This window comes from Brachyistius frenatus, unplaced genomic scaffold, assembly GCF_029030835.1.
Source record: "Brachyistius frenatus isolate BFR_SWC_R1_liver_20210118 unplaced genomic scaffold, ASM2903083v1 Contig_62, whole genome shotgun sequence".
NCBI classification, from domain to species: domain Eukaryota; kingdom Metazoa; phylum Chordata; class Actinopteri; family Embiotocidae; genus Brachyistius; species Brachyistius frenatus.
In genome coordinates, this window is record NW_027210661.1 from 565,809 (window position 1) to 591,500 (window position 25,692).

The 25,692-nt window shown below is 44.6% G+C and overlaps 1 protein-coding gene across 3 annotated transcripts in view; it reads left to right on the forward strand.

The window, feature by feature from the left end:
• Positions 1-25,692, forward strand: part of schip1 (schwannomin interacting protein 1) — a 194,622-nt gene that overhangs the window by 142,949 nt on the left and 25,981 nt on the right. The window contains exons 1-2 of one of the 3 annotated variants that reach the window (XM_069706290.1): positions 12,783-12,895; positions 15,640-16,470. In XM_069706290.1, the coding sequence (XP_069562391.1) occupies positions 12,887-12,895; positions 15,640-16,470 (840 nt within the window). In that variant the 5' untranslated portion in view covers positions 12,783-12,886. Of the gene's footprint in view, positions 1-12,782; positions 12,896-13,713; positions 13,969-15,639; positions 16,471-25,692 lie in introns of those variants that run through there. The other 2 variants (XM_069706289.1, XM_069706288.1) reach the window with 2 other exon arrangements.

The following is a 25,692-nucleotide window of genomic DNA, read 5'->3' on the forward strand; positions in this document are numbered from 1 at the left end:
TTTTTGCTTTCTTTATTTCAAGGTTGTTTTGTATACAGTCTGGTTTAGTTAAGTTTCCAGTAATCTCTAAATACATGCAGAGAAACACATACTGTACACACATATATATATATATATATATATATATGATCCTTCCAACATGTTTTTATTTGCCAGATGACTCTATGTTGTATTTTTTGTGTTCGACGTAAGCTGCGAAGAAAGAAGTGAGAGAATACAATCCTTATCTTTAGAGAAAGTGCAGCATATTTTCCTTGTTGTTCCCTCCCTCTCTGAGAGCAGGGACTCAAGACTGTTTAGATTGTGATGAGAAAAAGTAAAAAAGCAGCACCATGACTCGGTGAAGGTGATGGCAGAAGATAATAGGTGTTGTGTTTAACGAGTGTCAAAAGCCATATGTAAATCTCTGTGGATTACTCAGTAACCAAGTTATTGTGGATGAATTTTTCTAATGTATTTTTTATGCTTTTAAAACCACAAAACAAATCCCAGTATTTGTTATTGTGTTGTGTAGCAGCAGTAACATCGTTGGTGGATATGTGAAATAAATAAAAGCAAAAGTATCTGCAGGGATAGAGATAAGTGGAAGTGAATGTGTTTTTATAATGTGAGAGAAGTGTACCAAAATGGCCATCGATGCCATATCAACTGAGCTGAAGATCAATGGTGAATCTGTTCAAGTACATTGTCGATCATTTTCAACTGCTTTTCAACCCCCACATAGTCATCTAAGGGCAGACAGTTTTAACAACATTTAGATTTTTATATGAAAACTGACATTGCACACGACAATGGAAATGGATGGAAAAGCAGAGTTTGGTTGCTTTAAACAAGTTTGAAACAAATAATGTGACTGGCTGAGAGCAGTCAGTTATAACGCGCTCAAATAAATCTGTACTCCGCTCGCTTAAAACCTTTTGCAATTGGAGTGATATGTAAATGAACAGACCGAAGAAGCACTTGAACACAGTTTGTTCATAACTGCCAGCAAATGGTCTCCCCAGTCCTCATTTATACACACCTTTATTTTGACATGCTCTGCGGCTTGTTTGTTTATGTGCACTTGCATGGCAATTCTTATTTCATGATGGCATGTTCACTCCTACAGATTTGTGGCTACTTGTCTGGGGGCCATTACTGTATGACGGTCAAGCTTGCATTATTGTTGCTTCGGAATCACTGGGTGACTGGCACACATATCTGGGATATGGCCCAGAGGGGCACAGTAACTGCAAGGGCATATAATGGAGTGCCAGCAGCAGGTGAGGGAGCAGGATTGTGGATTTAGTCCCAGCATTTTGGTTACGCTGGAGGGGATGGAGTCAGTATGGTGGTGGGAGAAATGCAAACCTGTCACACCTGTTTGAAGTCCACTCTGCTTATCACAGAGTTTTTCCAGCTCAGAGAACACAGCCAGCCTGTCACTATGTAGGAGGAGAGGAGAGGAGAGGAGAGGAGAGGAGAGGAGAGGAGAGGAGAGGAGAGGAGAGGAGAGGAGAGGAGAGGAGAGGAGAGGAGAGGAGAGGAGAGGAGAGGAGAGGAGAGGAGAGGAGAGGAGAAGGGAAGGAGGAGAGGAGGGGAGAAGAGGAGAGGGGAGGGGAGGGGAGGGTAGAGGAGGGGAGATCATATCATTAGTTATGGCATGCTCATACTGAATCCAGGGATAATGGTATAATGGTTACAATAGTGAGAGAGGAGGACAGCTGTGGAGTGATGGCAGTAAAAATGGAGATGGAGTGGTTGAGGGTTAGAAGGCACCAGGGGACCATTTCGAGCTTAAGAATTCCTCTGTAGCCTCCCACTTCTGCCAGCTTAGTGATAACATGCATGAGTAGACCTTAGGTGAAAGAAGATGGGAAGATGAGGAGAGAAGGAGGATGGGGAAAGCAGGGCAAAATTGATAGATTCAAAGGAGCAAAGTGGTCTGAAAGCCTCCCACATCCTCCCTCCCTTCCATCGCCTTCATTCCTCACAGGGGGGTCTGCTGAGGTCGTTAGTGTCCATTAAAATTGCAGCATGTTTACATAAAGCTAACACCAGCTTGTGCTGTCTTTACCTCCTGATCTCACCCTCCTACGTAACGCACACAAATACAAACCACAATTCTATTTATTTACTGATGAACAACTAATGCTTTTCAAATGTAAATTAGCATACAGCCTAAAGCCTTTATCCTGTATTCAAGTGACATTGTACAGACCTTCCTCTCATAAACTCCCAGCGACCTGCCTTTTCTGTAAATCAGAAAAGGCTAAATCTATTTCAGTGCTGCAATGGCAAACTCATCTGTATTACTTGTAGTTATTTCCCTAGCATTGTGTTAAACGTAGCACCAAGTTGCAAAGTTGTACGCACAACACAACACAACACACACTGTTCACCTATCAGCTGCTATATTGATGTGCTATCCTGGTGTTTAGCTTTTGAATGATTCAACACACTCTGTTGTAAGGTCCATTTGCTGTCTGATTCCTTTTGTCGGGAGTTGTTTTCTCAATATTCTACTGATGATGACACACACACACACACACACACACACACACACACACACACACACACACACACACACACACACACACACACACACACACACACACACCCTCTATCTCTCTTTCTGCCAGGGAGCTGTGGGCTTGAAGCCCTCGTGCCTATTTACCCTCCCAGCCTCTCCAACAGCATCTCTGATGGTACATAGAGAGCCTGGAGGAGAAATGGTGAATGTAGCCTACAAAAGAGTAGAAAGAGAAAAGTTCTGACGTAGAGGGAATGTGTTAAATGAAAGGCAGCACATGAGCTGTCAAGTGGGGGGGTGTTGCTCATCATGACAGAGGTGATAAGGCCCCCTCCTGGTGCACTCTGTGCCAAAATGGCTGAGGTCCTGCTTTTGGCGGTGCGTCTGACAGGGCATGGATCTCTGCTGGAGGGGCTGGTTACCATCATGGCTCTCAGTGGTTCAGCTTGGATTGGTCTGTGTAGATAATTACTTTTCAGTGGAGAAAATGTTCTAGAGGAAGTGTTTCTGCAGGTGCACTGGATGAATTTGTCATACTTTAAAAAGAACAAAACCTGTGTGCCAGTCTGGCCCAGCATCAATGTAATCATAAATATTTCAATTCTGCTTATTCAGAGCGGCTCAGTGATTATCTGCCTTGCCAGTCCACCTGCCGTTAGCTAGCAGAGCTGCGATGACCAAACCAGCGTCGGTGAGTCTCATATTTACCCGAGTCTTCTCAGAATGGCTTTATTAGCAAATGACTGATGTAATTACAGAAACCAATTCAATGTTTCATACAAACTGGTGATCCACTCATTGATTCTTCTTTTATCCGTGCGCTGTGGTCATGGATTTGCTCTAATCATCACTTTTGTATTATATAATCCACTTGTAAAAGAAGGCCATTATGATTTAAACTGCTATAATCTGATCTCATTTCCTTCGCCCTCTCCTCAATTACTTCAATATTTAGCTAATCTCTTAATGTGTCTTTTATCTACCCCAAAATGGGGTGTGAATATGTTGCAATGAAATTATCAGTTAGGTTTTCATCACTTACACGAGCAGCTGAGGTACTAAAACAACACAATCCAAATCTACATGGCTGCTTTCCTGCAGGAAATGTAACCGATTTTAAACAGACCGAAATCTGACAGAAATAATGTAATGAATGTCTTTGAAGCAGGAAAGTGATACTGCGCGGTAGGTATGCAGTGGTGAAAGGGACCGTTAACTGGGTAATTTATTTTTGAACGTCTCTGCCCCCCTGTGAGAAAATGGTTCTTATTATGCTTAAATCTGAAAGCCTGGTGATGACCATTGTTCCAAAAAGATCAGAATTCAGCCAATCACAGATACTAAATAATGGACGACACAGTTACATGACAGTTTGGTAGGGCTGCACTTTTTGGGTGACTTAATAACTTCTTGTGGAGTATTTTTAGTTTGAAATATTGAAGAAAGATTTGACCACATTATCCTTCACGGGAGGGAAAGCAGCCATTAAAGGGGACCATACTGTATGGAATGCTGCATGTGGGGAAAATGAGCCTGGAAGACAGAAAACGAGTTTGTGGACACTATTAGGCGAGGGCTAATTATTTTAATTTTAATGCTTTTAGGAACTAAGAAATTTAATTAGTTAGGCCATTAGCTGAAAGGACAGAAACAGCACCAATACTCACCAAACAAAAATGATATTGGAGAAAAGCAGTTCAGTTGCTGCAAGCTGAATCAGTCAGAGAAAAATGAAACCGACGCTTTATTAACGAAATTGTTACAGTTACACAACCTAGAAGATGATAATTAAATCCAGTCAGGTATGTCACCAAAGAATAATTTAAGGAGTTATATCGTCCAAGTGTCAATGTGCTCCCACACAGAACATAGAACCCACATAGAAGACCTTTAACAAACCTGTACTGAGGCTACTAGCTGTAAAAGGACCATTTTGAAAACACATGGTTATTCTTTGTAATTACTGTGATGAACAAAGAGGGCAAAGATTACAGCTTGACTGCCAAACAGCCTGATAACTAAACTGAATGTAAGGAATTCGCATGATTATACCAGATATAAAAATCAAATACATAAAAGATCAAGTGAATCTGCGTAGTTTAATAGACTCCACAGAGAAAATTCTCAGTGCAGTTTTATAGTCTTTCATTGGGTCTTTAATTTGTGCACTTTAAGGTTAAAACAAAGGACTATAAATGACGTACTTTAATTAGGAACATTTAAATGTATTACATGCACACTGGGATACCTTATAAACGTGTGTAAATATGTATGTCTGTATGTGTTTATGCAATAGTTTGTGCAAAATTTTCAGAACATTATGGACACCGATAGCATGTATTGTTGCTGTATCCATGGAAATCAATTAGAATGATTCTGCAGGGCTCAGCTAAGTCTAATGCCAGCAGACAGTATCAGTACAAAGTGTTTCCTCTAAGTGGTGAGGCTTAAACGAAGGTCAGGCTGATGGTCGGGCTCACGGCACATCTGACTTTAATGCCCGATACCGGAATTTGCATTTCATCACCCACCAGCTGTACGAGTGTGACCAATTTTCTTAAATTACAGTAAACCATTTTTTTTTTTTTTTTTTTTTTTAACCTCAAAAGCATCTGCAGAAAGTTACCAGAAAAGTTGGTGCGTAATCTATAATACCGACATCACCTTTCTGTGTGGTTATAGTTTTGTCATTTAATTCAGCCACGAGGTCCAGCTGCCCTACAACCTCAGGACATAAAATAGCAAGTTTGCCACGAGAGTGAAGGCAGACTCACACTGCTGCTGCTAGTTGGTCCTGCTTCCTTGCCACCTCTGCAATGATGAGTTATGAGGCTGTGTCTGGGTCTGATGCAGTAGTATCTCACGCCTGACAGTCCAGGAGAGATCAATACTTGATTTAGACGGCGTGCTCCCACCTGCCAGCGTCTCTCAGGGTTCACATGCACACGTGTATTACCTGAAAAGACCTTTTTGTTTTTTTTCTCTCCTGTTACTCTAATGATCTTTGCACCATCAACTCAGGTTTAAAATGGAGTTTTGCCTGATGTCACATCCCAGCTGAGGCTTAACCTTCACAAAACTCCGGTGACCAGGCTGATTAAATGGCTGCTCCTGAAGTCAGACTGCAGTGCGATATAGTGTACATGTCCTGTTTTCCACTTACAACCCTGTGCACAGATTCAGAATCAGATGACAAAACGTGTGACGAAGATTTGCTGCAAAAGCAGAGAATAGTCTCTTTTTGCCATGTCGCCCATCAACCTATTTCCTCTCTTTTGCCATCTCGTTCAGTCCTTTTCTGGTTTAATTTAGTTCTTAAATCAACTCCCAGCGCCTCCTTTCCCTCTTCGTCCTCCGTCTCTGGATGTTTATTCTTTTATGGGAGGAGGTGGAGAGGAGGAGGTGGAGAGCAGCAGGTGCGAGGCCCGCACAAAACAGCAGAGAAGTGATCCAATTTGGTGTGGGCAGTAAATTGTGCGGACATCTGCGCACTGCACGGTGTGGAGATGAGCTCAGGGCAGGGTGGATGCATATCTCTGCCTGGCTGTAGTGCTGACAGGGCACAGAAACAGCCGAGGACGGGTGCCAGGCACGCAGCACAGACACAGACAGGGGATTGGGACCTGACACGGAGTCTCCATCTCTATATCTGAATCCTGAATTGCCGTGGATGTTTTGTGCCACGTTGCAGAAAGAGAAAAGGGGAGGCTGATATGGTGCCGGGAAAAGTAAAGAGGAGTCAGAATAGCATGAACATGTGATTCATGAAAGTGTTTTTTTAAAGCACACAGTCCTGAGCCTGAATCTTTCCACAGCCCCACAGGACACCTCCCCAGGCTTAGCTAATTGAACAGATTGCAAACCTTTCCCTCTTTCCATCTAATTAGTATTAGTGGGCCTTGGACTAAATGGGTCTGGAGCAGGTCTCGGCCCTCCACTCTTGTAGGCGATTAAGATCTCCTGCCACAGCGGTGACTGTGGTCCTAACTTCATTAATGACTTGGCTGACTTTTTCCAGCTCCACTGGTTGCAGTCCCCCCCCGGGAGGGTAGCTCTGAATTTAGGTTCCCTACAGCGTGAAGATCTCTGACTGGATTTAACATTTTTCTTAAAGGGTTCTCAGCCCATCACACAAAATGCTTCTGTATTTTTCTATTGTTTAAGCATTTCGATTTCTGCAAACAGTATTGGTTTTGATTAATCTGGCTTTTCATCATGATCATCCCCTCACTCGTAACTATAGTCTTAGACACTCTCATTTTCATCAGCAGAGGCATGGCCGCAATCATTCTGATTTTAGTAGTGATTATCAACATCAACATAAGCAACATTTTCATCTTCCTCAACTTCTTCATCACTGTAATTCTCTTCCTCCTCTTCCCTGTGAGACGACTGCCTCCTCCACCATCACAGTCGTCGCTGCTTGTTTTCCCCGCTCTCCCTTTCTTTATGGTTATGGCAATATGTACACATTCTGTCCTTTTCTATAATTGCTAGTTTGGATTTAAAGCTTCTTGATGAATGCTAAGCTGTGTGAAAAGCTGTCTGCCACTGAACAATCCATTTAGCCTCTATAAACCAAGCGAGATTAAACATATTTTCGAAGTCTGAGTCTGTCCTCACCGGGCGACAAGCTGTACACTGCACACACTATACTGCAGACTGGAACCTGACGTGCTTCCCATTTGAATGAATCTAATAGCTGTGTGGGCTCGTATATACATCGGACAAGATGTTGCTCTCACAATTCATTTCACACTTCGTTAGCAAGTGAAATTGTAGGGTGGATATACAGTTTGGAAGGGAAGATCAATATATTACAGCCAGGTATTAGTGGTGCAATCCGATACAGGCACTGGGGTTCGACGAATTGTGTAAACACAATTACAAAAACATGATACAAAGGTGCACGGCTACGCACCACAGCACAAGAGCACGTGCACACACAAATGTGCACACACACGTGCACGCAGAGAGTCACACACGCTGCTCCTTTGGTCCTCCAAGCCTTCACTCACCCAGTGATCTGAATGGAGTAAATCAACATTGTGTTTTGGAAGGAGATTGATGGCCAGTCTCAATGCTTTGGCCACCCATTCTATTTGGAGCAGCAGGTCAGTCGGCCAGTTAAGGATCCAACCTCTGCTGTGGCCGTCTGACGTCTCTATTCATCATCTCGCAGTCTGCGTCCTGCTGCCGCTGCTGTCTCAAGGCACAAACCGACTTTGTGCACACGTCGCAGAAAATGTGGTTAAAAGAAATATGTCCGCAGAAGGTCAGCAGTACGATGATTTATTGTGTGGTGCGTCGTGGTATAAATTTGTCAAACATCAGATGTGTTAATATGCGCTTTTATACTCCAGTATCAATCCCTTTAACAACTTGGGGTGTATTGGTTCAGGCTTTTTCACTGTTTCATAGTAACATTGTGTTTTTACTTTTACATTTATGTGATAATATACTGTGATTTGTCAGATATTTAATAGGCTCAACATCTTCAAAAACTCGTGAAAGTTGGTGCCTGACGCATGGGCAAAGTTTCGTGAGGTTTGGAGCATCGTTTGATCAACTTCCTGTGTCACGGCGAAACATCAAATTTAGCCGCATCGCCCTGGCTATATACTATATATATACTATATACAATATATTTTTGGAGTACCTTTTTCTGAACTGACATGCATTGCCTCAAGTTACTTCTCACTGAGGCAACTGACAATGGAAAAAAAAAAAAAAAGTCTCTTTTGGACATTTTTTTTTTTGTTTGAGTTTTGTATTGTTGTTGACCTTTGGTTTGGTATTAGTATGACTGCATGTACAAACCCGAACCTGTGTGGCTTACCCTTAGAGGAACTCCCCCCCCTGTGAACCATGTGGCTTACCCTTACAGAGACCAAAATTGCATTCTTTGGATAGTAGATATACGTGTTTTCAAGCGGGTCTGCAGTGATATTAAATATCTTCCTGTAATGTGTAGTTGTATGCAAAACTTTTTCAATTTCTCCAAATGTTTCAACTTCACTAAAAGTTGAATCACCATCAACAGGCCAAGGTGGAATTTGATCCATTAATAGCAACCTTGGTGAAGGAGAATCTTTTAACTGTTGAGTTAACCAGACTAAGGGTAAGCCACATGGTTCACGGGGGGGGGGGGGGAGTCCCCCTAAGTCCCCCTTTGTCCCCCTAAGGGGCGAGTCCCTCTAAGGGTAAGCCACACCGGTTCGGGTTTGTACATGCAGTCATACTAATACCAAACCAAAGGTCAACAACAATACAAAACTCAAAACAAACAAAAAAATCAGAAAGAGACTTTTGTTTTCATTGTGTACTGGTTAGAGCAATTGCCTCACAGTGAGAAATAACTTGATGCATGTCAGTTCAGAAAAAGGTCATGGTGGATGGAATGATGGATGGATTTTTTTTTTTTTTTCAAACAATAATAGGTTTACAATTTTGTATTTTCCCTTACAGGTAGGCATCACTGAGTCTTTGTGACTTTAGGTAATAAATAACGAGGAGTACATGCGGACGCTGTTGGGAGACACAAGTGGTAACTAGTGTTACAAGGTATGCAGTGAAGGTTTGTTTCATGACAGCCAGGATTAGGTCTTCTTTATCTCAGAGAGTTGTTGAGTCTATCGCCTGGCCTCTTTTCACGCCGCGTCTCTCATAACCAGGCAGGACATTTCCCATCTGCAGGTCTGGCCTTGTACCGCAGTCATGTTTCTGACGCTTCATTTTCTGTCGTCTGCTTCGGCCCGAGTCTGCTTTCAAGGTGAACTCTGTCCCTCTGTTGAATAAGAGAGAGAGAGAGGAGAGAGCGAGAGAGAGAGAGAGAGAGAGAGAGAGAGAGAGAGAGAGAGAGAGAGAGAGAGAGAGAGAGAATTCTCCAAGGTCACTTTTGGTGTCTCTCCGTTGGAGTTGGTGAGTTCTTGACAAGGCGGAGACAGGTTCAATTTCTCAACTGACTGTCAGGAGCTCCCTGTTTTTTAAACGCCTGTGAGACAGATATAAGCAGAGGAAGATGTTCCCCGGCTTTTCAGTATTATCTGAGGGGCATTCTTTTCTCCAGCCTTATCTCTCTGTCAGTAATGGGCCTTCAGTGATTCCTGCCAGATATCTGCTGCGGATGGACTGTTAGGCAGCCAGATAGAGCAAAGCTTTCCCAGATACTGTAGATCTAGAAGGGGCTGTTTTTCCACATGCTTCTGCCCCTCAGTGATTGGTAAATCCCACTGAGTGGCAGTTTGACAGACACCGCACCTCTGCTTCTTCATAAAGTAGAAGGAAAAAAAACCAAAAAGGGAGGAGGGATTGATCTGAGGCGCTGCAGGTGTTGCACGGTGAACTTTCTTTGACCACCTCCTCAATCAAAAGTACAGTCAAAGTCATCTTCTTCTTCCAGGTGTGATGAAGACATGCATCAGGGAGCTTTGATATGACAGACAACGGGCATCTTCATCGGGCCCTCCCCCCCCGGCTCTAAAGTTGTTGCTGCTTTTGTTGTTTTGTGGAACAATTCACTGAGGGGAAGGAATGCCGCGTCAAAACTGTTTTTAGAGTCTTTGACGCCAAAGAGAAATGGAAACTTCAAAGACTGTGTGTGTGCCTGTATGCATGCAGGAGTGACCTGAAGAATATTGAACGCCTGTTGACAAATTCATGATAAGTTAATTGCTTGGTGAGCATTTGAACTTACAGCCCTCGCATTCTCTCCAAGATAAAACCCCACAACAGTTTATCTCCCTCAAAGGCACTCCTCGCTTTCCTTGACCGTGACCGATTAATGTTTTGGGAATTCGGGAGGAAAAGCGGGCTGATAAGAGAGTTGAAAGCAGCAGAGAGGAATGCCGTGGTAGGAATAAGCTGGACTCCCGCTGTCTCCTCTTTGGGGAGATCCCCACTAGTGCTGTCCCTACTGCAGTCGAAGCAGAGGCTCAGCCAGGGGTCTTTGAAGTACTGCTCTGTTATTACATGGATGACCTCTTTTGTCCTGCTATTATACATTCAATGCACCATATCTGAAGACAGCTCCCATCCCTCAAACAGCCACAGGTCTAGGTAGCGCCCGGCTGGCCATGCAGTGTGGAGACACCGGAGTCACTGAGAGATTCCCGACATCGTCAGCGCCGTGCAGCAAAGTGCTTTTGTATTTCCAAATGTTTGGCTTACCACTTAAGTGACACGGATCCAGTTCTTAATCAAAACACTCGTTATACAAATGCCTTTCACTACGTTTTACTCCTGCTGCGGAGGAGATTGGTTTATCACTGACATTTAATCTGATCTCCATTTCGGAGCATGTAAATTACCAGCTGCTGCAAGAAGAAAGAGAATGAAACATGAAGATATCATGCCATGTTGGTGTTAACCCCTCTTCAGCTCTGACACCGCAGCTGCTATGTGTGTGTGTGTGTGTGTGTGTGTGAGTGTCAACTCGTGTGTCTAATGCAGTGATTTCATCCAGCAAGACAAATAACAGTCGAACAGATTCGTAAATACAGAATGACGTTGGACATCTGGTGCAATCATAGGAAAGAAACTAAAGTTTATTGCACCCATGTGATCGATGTGCTGAAAGATAGGGCTGCAACTAACTGTTACTTTCATTAATGATTAATGTTGCAATTGTTTTCCTCAATAGTCGATCGTCTGGGAAATTTTAAATCTCTCAGAAATCCTCAGATCCTTTAGTGCTGTCTTTGAATTGCTATTTGTTTCAAACAACTGGTCACAAAATGCAAACATGTTCACGTTACTATCACAGGACAAAGAAAAACGGCACATGCTCACATCTTAGAGAATGAAAGGAGGTAAATTCACCTTCTGCTTTTAAAATGACTGAAATGATCAAGAGTCTCGTCAAAATATTCACAAATACCTTTTCTTCCTACTGACAAATCAAATAATAGTTTCAGCTTTACAGTAACTTAATGTTACTCTACTACTGTGACGCTTTCAGTGTTCAGTGTTTGTTGTCAAAGTGTCAAACAGGGTTGATAAAGTCTTTCTCACATGCCCCATATACGTCAAACAGGAGGAAACTGTGGAGTACTGTGAGGATGACTGCTGAGACTAACTGTGGGCTCCTTTTGCACCATTCCTGCATCCCTACAGTTCTGTTGATCTAATGAGCCTAAAAGTCACTGAGCAATATGTGATATTTGATTTGTAGGCGTTTGATGATCGACCTGCCCTTTGTGCAGTAGCCGAACACAAGAGCACAAGTTATTAATACAATGTCGTTGTTTTGATCGTAGTTATCTTTACGAGCGTTTGAAGCCTGTTTTCTGAGGCCGCCCGGCTGTGCATGGGGGGGGGGGCAACTCAACTTCTTGCCTGCATCGCTTCAATCCACCTCCGTCTGACACGATCTGAACACAAAGTGAATCTTGAAACCTCAGCGAAGGCTGGATTTATTGCAGGGCTGTTGCACCGGATTGCACTAGATCGTACAGGTGTTCCATTGACCTGGTAATACGGTGAGAGATGGAAATGACCGTCTTTGCTGTAAAGGCGTAATGCCAAATATTAGACGTAGTCTCACAACATGGGGAGTTCTCGGCATCTCTGAGGGGTTTCATACATCTGTGATAGAAAACCGGTCTGGAACTATTTTAAATTCAGAACACCAGAAGTGTGTTTAATAATTCACCCAGATAGTTTCCTCTCTCTTTATCTCTCCGTCTCTCGCACCCTATTTCTCGCTACCATTTGCAAGGTCAGTGGGTGCAGAAGGTTGGGCTTTAATTGTGTTTTGTCGTCGTCACTCCTCTAAGCGGCAGGCTGCGACAGAGAGCCGACGTATATAGGCTAGAGAGAGGAGAGCCGCCACAAACAAACACCAGGTCTGTGCCAGCCGGAGCAGCTTGTTCTGCGCACAGTTTCCAGTCTTGTTTCGTGGTAATATAACTGGGTGAGAAAGGCCGCTTAGTTGTGTGAAATCACTGAAGCCCGCTGGAGCCCACAGTATAAGGGGACGCACTTTACTCAGAGGCTATTTATTTCCCAGCTGACGTGGGAGCGAGAGAGCGCAGGCTGAACCGGTGGCCGGGCTCGTCTCTGTGTGCCGGGGAGGAAGGAGGAGAGCAAGGAGGCAGCGTTGACCTGCTGGGATTTTTTTTTTTAAGACGTCCACGTTATTGTTGTTTTTTTCCTATCAGGACTCAGACTGTGGCTGGCTGGCTCCCCTGTGGACAGACTGCACACTCAGAGCGATGACTGTACTGAATCATCCACCGGCTCTCTGTAATTTCTCCGGCGAAGCCCGCCCTTAGACTAGAGCTGCTGGGAGACAAGTCAGCACCGTCACCGTTGTCTTAACAGCTGGGATTTACACTTTACCATGTCTTGAGACGTGGAGGGGACGCGACGAAGATGATGACAGTGAGTATCGCTTCGTTTTGAATGGCAGTGATGCTGCTACTTTTAGCTCAGCGTAGCTCTAATTTATGCAGGCGGCGACTTTAACGGTGAAGGCTGCTGGGTTAGGGTCACAGCTGTGGTGGGTGACATCCGCCGTGTGATAGTGTGATGTAGGGCGTTTCTGTCAGCGCTGTTACCGCGGGAATATCGGGTTCCTCCTGGGACTTTTTTTTTTTTTTTTTTGGAAACATTACATCATTTGAGTAGCCTCTGGATGACTGTGCAGATTGCAGACACACTTGGACATGTTTATAACCAGACCGACGTATCGTTTTATATATAAAATGGTCCTCTTGAAATAAAGTCTATGTCTTGCCAGATGTAATCATGCAACTGCCATGCGAGGAGAAAAGCCACTTGGAGTGGGCTCCGATGCACTCAACGACTGGGCGTATGCGATTCAAGCCATCTAGAGAGCGACGTACAGAGTTGTGAGCTTCAAATTGAACGCGCAACCCCCCCCCCCCTCCCCTACCCCCCAAACACCCACCCGGCTGTGGGGTGGAGAACCGGTGCAGCTGTCAATTTGCATGTGTTTTGTCGGCCGAAAGCAGCCTGTATGGTCCTCCTGCGCTTCGGTTAATCCCACAGAGGATCAGCTTTATCGCACCAGCCTGCCGTTTTGCAGCGCCTTCCCCTCTCTCTCTCTCTCTCTCTCTCTCTCTCTCTCTCTCTCTCTCCTCTCTCTCTCTCTCTCACACACTTTAAATGATTACATTATTTTAATCGGGCTCATGTGACCATCATGTAGGCCCACTGACCCGATAATAAATGGAGACCAGGCGCTTTTTCGAAGCTGCGTAATACTTCCAAGAAAAGGATCGGTGACCGAGATTTGAAAGGAGATCGCAGCCCGGATAGCCACTCGGTCTCCACTTAGCTGTCTTCCTGCGTTGCAGAGGAAAACCCACCCGGCTCCTAAATTCGGGTTTTTATAGCACTTAAAGGGTGACAAACCCAACATGACAGGCTGGTTCTCACGCCACAGGAGCTGGTGATCGTGCACTGCTCCAGCGCGTTTGATGAGCACGTCGGTAAGGTTCTGTTGGATGAACTATCCATATAATATGATAATATGATAATGAGTAGCCTGCTGCATCTTTTATGGGTCAATTTTAGTCATACTACTTTTTACAAACTGTCATAATAGTGATGGGGTCATTTTGCTGTTAACATTTTTTTTTTTTTTAATCTAAGCATTTTCAGAGTATTAGGACATAAGTAGGCTGGTGATGTTGAGTGCCCTCAAGTTCAGTTGTAAACTCAAAGAGGCTCCGGGAGTTTTTTCATGTCAAGAAATCCCAAGAAACCGAATATGGGATATTATAGGTTATTACTAGACAAGTAAAACAGTAATCACACATTCTGGCAGTGGTGAAGTTCATTGAAAAGCTACTGAAATGTTCCCTCTAGACACCCTGGAGGTCCAGCACCTCAGTTGTAATGCAATATGTTTAGTTTTTTGTGAATAACATCGCTAATGACGTTTTGCCATCACCTCAAAGCAAGTGTGATTTGTATGGCCCTATTTGTGCATGTGTGTGTGCTAACCCCATCCCTGCAGCAGTTTCTGTACTATCCTCTTTGACCTGTTAGTATTTCATGCAGAAATGCAAGTTCTTCAGCGTAGAGTGACTTTACGGTTCTACCCCACATCAGCACTTTGTATACCTAGTCTCTAAGATGCTGAGTCACATTTGCTTTCCCCCACGTAGATAGGCTATATTCTTCATTGTCCTTTGACGTCAAATGTTTACGCAGGTGTGATCTGGTGGCCTCAACGCAGGAAAGCTTTTTATCATTAAGATGATACTGGGGACGATGTCTGGGAGGCAGCACGTCCTCATAGTGTGGTCATCCAGGAATGTGTCGTTAATATCTCTTTGCCCTGAGAGAAATGTTGGTGCTGCTTGCTTTTCATCAAGTTTTATAAGTGGCGAGGCACTATAATGGTGTGAGCCTGTGGAGAAAACGCCATCAACTCTGCAAGAGAAGGCTCGGGTCAGGTGGAGATTTGTGGAGGGTTATAAACAACAGGGACATTTTCATTATCTGTGAACTAATCAGTCAGGTGGTGATTGGGGCTCTACAGGAGCATCACAGTCAAGGTTAGGGCACAGCTCTGGACTCGTCTGTCCCTGTCACAGTTTGGTGTCTTGTGTATTGACATGTCACTGTCACTCACTCTCAGCCCTCATAACACCCTGTTTTGTCCCTGTGGTGCTGTGCAGATGTAGCAGTGGGTGGTGGGATATTATTCTGACACAGCCAGTCGCACAGACTCCGCCTTCGCTGTGTGTGTCAAGTGTTGCAAAAGCCACATTCACCACTACATAGGAATGTAAAAGGAATGAGACCATCTGTTGGCACAGACCAGCAAGAGTGGGAAGCTCCAGACCAGTACAAGTAGTGGGAAAGACTGCAAAACATGTCCAAAAGAGACAGTGACTGCAAAATTCTGGGCTGAAAGGAAGTTCCTGCGGGACAGGAAGTGCTTTGTGGTCGCCTGTCTCCAACCACAACACTGGTGTGACTCATCTAAGTCCACACACTTCCCTAAATTCTCTTTTTATTTTCCTCCTCTCTTCATGCATTCTGTCCGACCAACAGTATGTCTGTCTCTTGATGTACCGCCTTTTTCTTTACATAGTTCCTCTCTCCTGTCCTCAATCTCATTCTTTCTCTCAATTCTTTTTTTGTTACAGGATTATCGGGAGGATGGCATGGACCTGGGGAGTGATGCATCCAGTCGCTCCAGCTCAGAGTCCAACTCCAACAAGGTTACACCTTGCTCTCCTTCTCTTGACCTGGCCACTTTGGAGGACTACAAATCCTCCCCCTCTCTGGACCTGGCAACTTTGGAGGACTACAAATCCTCCCCCTCTCTGGACCTGGTCACTTTAGAGGACTATGAGGAGGATGAGGACTATCAAGAGTATAAGAAGAAGGTGATCGAAGAGTGGGAGAGTGAGTATGGAGAGGACTATACCTCTCCACAGCCTTCTGGTGAGGGGGAAGGCGGAGGAGGCATCGAGGGTGTTGACAGCGTCGACGAAGGCTACAGGAAGACAGTGAACAGTCGCAGCCTCGCCGAAGAATTCCAGGATGTGAAGACCGCCCCGCCCCTTCCGGCCCCCAGCGGACGCACTGCCACCTCGGTTGCGGCCGTCCCAGAGGAACTGAAACAGAATGGCAATCTGATTTTGCCAAGGAGCAACCAGCTCCACTCCCCTGGCACACCACAGGGGGGCACAGGGACTCCCAAAGCCAGCCACCACAGCTCCAGTCAAGGCAGGGGGAGCCACAGCAGTGGCGGGGATGGTGGTGGAGGAGGCAGAGGAGGAGAAAGTGGGGTGACTCGGGGACTGAGGCGAGGATACAGAGAGGAGGAGGAGGGTGTAGAGGAAGAGCCTCTGCCCACCATGGACTGGGCAGCCCTAGAGAGACACCTGGCTGGGCTGCAGTGCAGAGAGCAGGAGAACCAGAACCTCAACCACAACCAGAACCACAACATGGGCAAGACCAACTACACCTCGGTGAGTGGGGAAGGGTTTTGCTTCTTGTTTCTGTGAGTTCCTGTGGGTTTTTAAGATTTTGAGCTTTTCTGCTTATGTGTGTCAAAGGTCATCTCACACATAATGCACTGATGGGCTGCTGTAATCCAGCTGTTATCCATGTCAGATGGACCCTGGAAACATGAGGTTAGGCTAGCTGGAGTAAGGAAGAAGGATTAGTCGGACTAATGTAGCGCTAAGCTATGTGGCTCAGCTCTTAACCTGATCATCATGAAAGTCTACACATCTGCAGGGAAGTGGAGGCTGTCAGGGGGAAACAAGGAAACAGGCATCTTACCTCAGATTCAAATAGATATTGCCAGAAAGCATGCCGGTTCAGAGAAGCTCTTAAAGTCCGGCAGCTGAAACAAATAGAAAATTCGACCTACTAACTCTCTGAAATGAACAAATGTCAAGTCATTGTTGTTACTACGAGTCATTTCAGCACATACTTCATTTAATTTGATGACTGTTGACAGTCTTACACCAAAGATTTGTTGCTGACCTGAGAGAATTACATCTGTGTAACCTAATTTCTGATAACCAGTAAGTTCTCGGTTGTGGCCATGTCATGTTCTTACCAGAAGAGGTCAGTGTTGCATTGATTGCTGGAAGCCTTTACTGCCTCACCAGCAGCTCCAGCATTAAAGGCTGTTATGATTCACTTGCAAATTTATTACATCACTCAGTTTAAATCACAGTCTGAGCCAGAGTTTTATGGTTCATTGTTAGTTTATGGCTCCAGAAGGGTGTAGCTTTATTTAGGGAGGAGCAGGAGAAAATTGTTTACAGCAGCCAGAGTTTGTTTGCCAACTCTGAGCTCAGTCACTGAGTGAAACTAAGCGAGGGCAAATGTGTGTTGGAAAAAAGCTGGATTGGTCTTCTCCATTGATATGCGAGCACCAAGACCTTTTCCTCAGTGCACACACACAATGGCTGCAGCCAGTGCTATTGTGAGCTTGTTGTGTGTCTTTGTTTGTCTGTCCTGGAGGCCCCCTCTGTCTCCCTGTGGCATGTCAGGAATGCAGTAGGAGAAGTGGGGGATGAGAGGAAGGAAAGAGGGAGGAAAGGACAGGAAGAGGACCAGGCAGTTCAGGGCCACATGGCTTGTGTGTTGGTGTCAATGTTCATTACCTGCTGTCCATCTTAAACGAGAAGATCACCTCCGGGTGTGCTTTAGTCTGGAGAAAGTCTGCCCCCCCCCCCCCTTCCTTCCTCTCCCTTGGCAAAGCGCTGTGATATAATTGACCTGGGTGGAAGAAAATGTCTTGAAAGAGAGAGCCTCTGTCTCCACATGCAGCCATATCTTCTGCATGCATGCACACACACACACACACACACACACACACACACATGAATTCCCACATATGCTCCATTCCTGCTGCTGCTGGTGTCTGACTTGTGTGCATCAGTGTGGCCGGGGGCTGGTGTGGCAAATAGAAGATGGTGAAGATAAGAAATAGAAATTGGTCGTAATCCTACCTGGGCAGGGGGCAGAAGAGATATACTAGAAAAGGCAGGAGACACATGATTGTATCCTGGACAATTCCATTCTTAACATCATCTATGTGCTGTTGCTCCTTCTGTATAGGCATAGGATCATATCACTTCAATCCGTTACTGAACATCTGACCTGTAATTTGACCTTTTGGTTCATTGAGTTGTCCCATATCCCAGCTTCCACACAAACAGGCACTAGTAGATGCTGGTATTGACCCTTTGCTCACTTGCTAACAAGAACACAAAAGCAGTCAAGTGGCAATTTTTGGAGACGTTCCCGCCAGACATTTCCGGTTTCTTTCCACGTCAGGGCTTATGCGGATGTCTTAATTCTCAAATTCACTGGACTTAGCAGACACTCAGGAGAAAAAGGGGGGGGCTGGTGCTTTTAAGACGTTGTTAAATATTTAGACCTCCACTCAGGCGGGACCCACCAGCGAGACAGTGTGTGCATGTTTGGAGGGGTGTATCTGTCTGGGATGTTTCTGGGGTCCAGTGGGATAGAAATATTCATGCTTCAGCAGAGCTTCCAAAGCATTGGTGCTTTCAGAACGACAGGACACGGTAAAGCTCGAAGCTTATACTCTGTAGCGGTCACAAACAGGTTCAGCAGCAGGAGCAACAGCACACACTCTTGTTTGCATATAAGAAATGCAAAAAAAGTTAAGTGATCAGTAAAATCAATGGTTTACCAGACACACTTAGTGCATCAGGATACAGAGACAGTCTGTCTGCATATCTGTTATGTTGTTCACATCTCCATGTCAGCGGTGTGGTTGATTAAACTACAGTACAGTTTGCAGGCCTTTAAAAAAGATTTATTACCAACTATTAAGGCCTGGATTCATGGAAAACTTGCAGATTGTAAAGCTTCAGTTATCCTGAATGTTGTTGCAGGTGTGTTTAGATAGGGTGTGGTTTCTGCCTGCAGGCATTGGCTGTGCAGGTCAGGAGGATTCCTGATGAGGAAGGGCATGGTGACCTGTTCATAATTTATTTCTAATAAACTCTGGAGGCGCGTGGCAGACAGGGGCCCACTGGGACCTCAAGTACACCAGGGGTAACCTCTAACCCTCCATTCAGCTGCACCCTACTGAAAGGTGAACAATAATATTATTCTTCCTATCCAGTTGTTGAGCTTAAAACGGCGGCTCTGGGATCAGGCTGCATGTATGGCTGCCCACACTGTACAGTACCTGTGTCTTCTGAAGTGCATACTGAAGAAATATTCAATCTCTGCCTTCAGGCGACTTCTTTTTCAATCTCAGAGTTCACGCACCCAGACTCACTCACACAATTTAAAAACACCCCATGGGCAAACTGTGGTTATAAAGATAGGGCGTCTGCTGAGACCTACAGCACCTCACCTACTTTAAAAGTGCAGAGAAGGGCTCTATCTCTTTCACAAACACACACACACACACACACACACACACACACACACACACACACACACACACACACACACACACACACACACACACACACACACACACACACACACACACAAACACACACACCTACTGAACTTGCCAGAGCGTTTATTTACTTCACATGTCAGTGCACAGTTTTGTCAAGTCTGACAAAATAATTCCCTATGTTGTATGTTTGTAACTTAAAGCCGGTGTAAAAACTTGCCACATAGAGTTTGGGAAGGTGGAAACCAGAAACAACAAAATCAGGTTGCATTGTGGGAAGTGTAGGATCCAAGTTTTTGGAATTTTGACGAACATTAGGGAGTAAAATGCATCAATTTGACCACGTGTCTCCTGCATTTGTCCCAACCTAATGATGTTCTCTTCTGAATGGGAGGTAATGTAATTAGAAATGCCAAATGCCAAATTTACCACTTAACTAATGTTATATGTGAGGTTACAGATTACAAAAAGTGATCTGCTGATGAAAAACATGATGACATGATTCCTCTGAGGAATTGCTCAATGTTTCACCTTTAACCTTTTCCAGCTGTAAGAGGGAGCGATTGACCACCTAATAGGAAAGTGTTACTCCAGAATAGCATACAAACAGTAAAAAGATCAAGAGACGAAACAAGTGTGGAGCTCTCTTCCCCACAAAAGCACTCAAGGGCTGTGGAAAATAAAGAGATGACAAAGAAGCAGAGGTTAAAGAAACGCCAGAGAGAGGCTGCTCTGTACTCCATGCTCTGTGTTTATGTATAAGTTCAGCAGTTGAACTGCGCACGCCACTCTCCACTAACTGCATAACGACTACCTTCACCCAGACCTCTGCCACGTATAGTGGAGAGAGAGGGCGCGGCTGGGGTAGGAGGAGGAAATTGTAGGGTTTAAGGAGTCTTGCCAGTAAGATATTGTAGTGGATATAAATAGGTGAAAAACAATCAATGTAAAGAGGTCAGACTAGAGTCAGGTCCAAAACAAAGACTGGAGGCCTGAAAAAGAGAAGATAGCTGTGGTAAGTAAGAAGGACGGGAGGGTTAGAGGAGTGTGGGGTCAGAGTTATGGTTTGAATGATTGAAATGGTGGTGAACCAAACAGGGAAGGAATTTGGAGGAATAAGTACTGAACAGATAAATTAGTAGGAGGGAGCTCCGGAGAGTCGGGGCCACGGCTTCAACCAGGTGTGGAGAGCTACTGCTCTGGTGTCTGGTTCAGCCCCCCCCCCCCCCCCCCCCCAGGCTTAACCACTGCTCATTGTGTGTGTGTGTGTGTGTAAGTGTGTCCATACCAGCTGAAACACGCCCGGCCCTCTGCACACCAAAACTCACACACACACACACACACACACACACACACACACACACACACACACACACACACACACACACACACACACACACACACACACACACACACACACACACACACACACACACACACACACTCTCTCTCTCTCCTTACACAAACTCACTGCTCTGTCTCTGCTTCAGAATCCAGCGGTTGTTTTGTCTCCTGTTACTTCACAGACACACACTCACCTCACTGAATCCAATCAAAGGATACCTTCTTCTTCTTCTCCTCGCAGTATCCTCAGTGTTGCTAGATGGTTTTATTTCATTTTATTTTTTTGCCTGTGGAATATTTTTCATCTCAGCTTAACCTTGGATTCCTCGCAGCAAGTCGGGCATTTAACTCAGGTAAAGCTGAACATGAGCCGTTTGTAAAAGTGTGCTTTGGGATCAGCCTCTCAGACCTTTTCAGTATTAAATATGATGTGAAAACTTCAGAAACTTCATGCTCAAAGTTAAAGAAATTGTTTGGCCGGAGGCTCAAAATGTAATTATAGCTCCGGGCACTACATTCTTCTGCTGTGACATGTTGTCTTTGGAGTTTTTTTTGTAACTGCAAAGTTAATTATGTTGAAAATGGAAGCAGCTGTACATCTGTCTGAGCATCTCACCTTCCTCTGAACTACAATCTGTGTTACCCTTCAACAAAGAGCAGGTTCATGCCGGCAGGAATCTGACCATATACGGGTTCCTACTTGGTTACCCTCTGTTTTTATTTTCCCTTTCTAGTAAAAGAAGAATATCATGTGCAGCACACGTGTATTTGAATCCTGTTTTAAATAAGCAAATCTCTGGGCTGTACAGCTGTTTTGAATGTTCCCTCTACCTTGAGGGGCAGAGACACGCCAAGCTGAGCTCAAAGAACGAGCCACGACACAGGCCAGCTGATCAAAAGTTTTAAGTTTCTTCTAGGCGGCTCATATCTTCTGTTAAAATGTGCAAGTAATAGAATAAGTCAGATGAGGTAAAGCTGCCACTGTAAACCTCTGCTTTGCACTGGCGTGGTCGGCTTGTGATCTTATTCTTGTGGCACAAGCAAAATATTTGAAGAAGCTACCTTAAATGGGCAAAAATCTGTGATTCACAAGACTGAGCCACCTCAGCTGTCTCAACATGCTCACTCAGCCAACTGGCTGCCAGGTGGGCCAGGATCCAGAGGTTGTTATGTATGTAGTTGTTATCACTGAGGACCCCAGCATTGACCCCATGGCCTCACACAAGTGTGCTTTAATAAGTCACTTTGACTATCTAATTGGTCTACTATCCCATGTTTTGTCTGCAGAAGGAACACACCTGCACATTTAACATCATAACTGTTTCTATTTAGTGGGTATTGTCGAAACCCTCTACTTGCAAAAAGAAACCGTAACTAGTGGAAACTCAAATATTCATGAAATACCACAGGTTATTTGGTTCAAAACTCAGACTTATGGGGTGTGGTGCTATCTAAAACTGTTCTTATCTGGTGTCAAAGTACATATTAATGTGATACCTGATAACCTCTCCTCTCTGGGAGGCAAACACAAAAATACACACTGCTTGTACTGATGAGGAAGAGTGAGACAACAGATGAACTGGGCACTTAAAATGGAAACACCACCAGTTGGTTTAACGACCTAGAGGGGTGTAAGGCAAACCAGCAAATAGCAAACTGAGGCAGTGCTGTGATTGGATGTAAATGAGAGGTTTAGGGGGAAAGGCATAGCCTGCAGCTGCACATTCCTCTGCTTTTTGTCTGGTTGATCACTCTGATAGATACACAAAAACTCACGCAAACACACCCTTCTTCTGAGTCATTCAGCCATGATTCACCATGGTCTGAGAAAGCTGGATGAAACACACAAAGTCAAACCCTTCTCATGTTATATCCTCCCTGGCACAGAAGTCAGCTTTGGCTCAGACTCATTTTTCTACGCTGCTGCAAATCTTCTCCTTCTTCTTCTTTTCTTCTCCGTTTGTTCCTCTCTCTCTCAGACCTCCCAGGTCCATCACTACCATTCCCACTTTTGTTCCCAGCTAATTGTTTTCTTCCTCAGGCTGTCAGGAGACATTATAGCCCCATGTCCTCACACAGCCAAAATACAGCAGGAGACCATTTTCCCCAGTCCGCCCGGCTCCCCCCTCTCTCCCCAATGAAAACTATCAAAGAGGGGGCACAGGCTGTGAGTGGCAGAGCGTGCTGCGGAGGAAATAGGGATTTATGGAGCAGTGAGGAGACGGCCTCCAATGTTATAGCTTCATACACACACACAAACACACACTCGCACGCAGGCTGGCTGTAGAAGGAAAGAGATAAAAAGAAAACAAGGTTTATATCAAGAAGGCTACAAAAAAAGAGTGAGAGCTGCCAATTGAGAAAGTGAGGGAGATGCTTCAACGTTTTCCTCACGGTCAAAGACTTTAAACTCCCATCCATCACCTCTCCTGTCTGCTGTCAGAGAAACAAAGAGTCAAACACACACAGACACACTGTGGCCTCCGTGTGTTTGCATCTACGTGGGAGCTCATTTGGGTGGAGCTGAAACATGAAATATGAAACACTGGTCTTCTCTGCTCCTAATTATAGAGCGTGTGTGTGTGTGTGTGTGTGTGTGTGTGTGTGTGTGTGTGTGTGTGTGTGTGTGTGTGTGTGTGTGTGTGTGTGTGTGTGTGAGTATACGTGAGAGGTAGAGAAATGGGTCTTAAACTAGGTCTGTTTATATCAGGCTAAAAATACGACGCATGTTTAATCATGTCTGTGCAAATAGAGAGGCTATAAAGAGGGTATTTTTGTCTCCATGTTTCTGAGTCCGTGTTTCCTAAGCTGTTAGTCTGTTCATGTGTGTGTGTGTGTGTGTGTGTGTGTGTGTGTGTGTGTGTGTGTGTGTGTGTGTGTGTGTGTGTGTGTGTGTGTGTGTGTGTGTGTGTGTGTGTGTGTGTGTGTGTGTGTGTGTGTGTGTGTGTGTGTGTGTGTGTGTGTGTGTGTGTCTGTGTGTGTCTGAGACAGAGGGAGAGACATTGTGCCAGGTCATGCAGAGAGCTTCATATGTTGCTGAAGAGAACTGAGCACAGAATACTTTCATATCCTCACATACCCTCAACACAAGAATAATCATCTCATCAGATTAAAGCAGAGCTGCAGCTAATAAATGTTTCATTTTTGTTTCATCTGATGAATATTTTCCAACTTTATCAATTGTATACATTATAAAGACTCAAAAAAATAGTGAAAAATATCTTTCAAATTGCCAAAGCGAAAGATGACATTGCTTTTTCGGTCCATCACCAAGACAAAAAGCTGGAAGTATAGAGAATGTTTGTTGCTTGTAAAGGATTAATTGATTGTTAGAAGAGATGCTAATTATTGTTCTGGAAAACAACAAGGCTCCATCTATCTGTTGTTTGTTATCTGCCAATTAATATTCTTTATTAATCAAACACATTTTTTCCACAATTAGAATATTTAGCTTTGTCCAAGACCCAAAGATATTCAATTTACAATAACAGAAAACAGAAAACCTCACATTTGAGAATGTTTAGTGGTTTTTGGAGTAACTGACGAATCATTTCAGCTTTATAGTGGGTTATTTTTCTCATTTTCATGCCTTTTTTACTTTTTCACAAGTTTTTCATCTGTTGTCAAGACAACAAGAAGGATATAAGGAAATGTTTTCAGGCCATAGTTTTGTCCCAGCTGCTTATTATTCACTGTGACTCACAACTCCTGTTTCATAATGGTCGTGTCATTGCACGAGTGTAACTGCTGGTCAGTATGTCATTTAATCAGTTGGTCTACAAATGTTAATGTGTTGTGATGCCTTTAAAAAATGTGAAGCAAATATTAGTACAGCCCGGTGATCACAGCATGCTCGTCTTTCCACCGCAGACTGTAGACATGCAGCCCTCATTAGAACAACCTCTGGTGGCTGATCGGGAGAGCGAGCACACATACACACACATGCACTCGCTGCCCTTCCACATCACTTCCTCCCTGTCAGAGCGAGCTCATTACCGCCAGAATCTGGCCCTCACACTGAGCCAACCTGCTCTGCTATGCAGTGTTTTTACACTGGCACGAAATGTCAGCTCACTAAAAGCATCTGTGCTCCTGTCTTCCTGCTGAGACGGAGAAAGAGAAGGCAGAAACAGAGGACGAGGGGGAAGGAGGAGGAAGACGGAGGGAAGTGGTGAAAAGAAGGCCAATGTAGTTCCGGTGAAAGGCCGGAGAGAGGACAGGAGGAGGGAGGGGTAGATGGCACGGGGCCTGAGGAGAGAGAGGGCAAGCTGTTTGTCGGAGAAGGGGAGGAGGTGTCACAGCACGACTGAGATTCATGTATTTTCCATCCATGAGCTGTACAGTGTTACGGGGCGTTATTTACCACCGACAGTACCACTTTCAGCTCTCTCTGTGTCCCACTAGTTACAGTACAATGAACCGCCGAGTTACTCACTCACTGATCAGTGACTTATGATTAAGTATTCATTATTTCTGTTTGCATCTATGAATATGCCCACGTCGCAGAGCTAGATACACAGAGCCCCACACGAGATGAGGAAAAGGAGGATGAGAAGAGGAAAAGGAGGATGAGTAGAAGAAAAGGAGGATGAGAAGAGGAAAAGGAGGATGAGTAGAAGAAAAGGAGGATGAGTAGAGGAAAAGGAGGATGAGTAGAAGAAAAGGAGGATGAGAAGAGGAAAAGGAGGATGAGTAGAGGAAAAGGAGGATGAGAAGAGGGCTCAGTGAACACTACAACGTACCCTCACAGCAAAAGTGGCACAAAACACAGCAATTTTTCCTGCTCTGTTCGGGCATAAATTACAGACTACTGTTGGAGTTCAGCATTACAATCATACAATAAACATGCAGCTACTTAAGTTTGGCAGGAAGGCAATTTTTGCAAAGTTCCACTTGTCTTTTAGTTTTTCGCCACCCAAACATAATGTGACCAGTGAGTGGG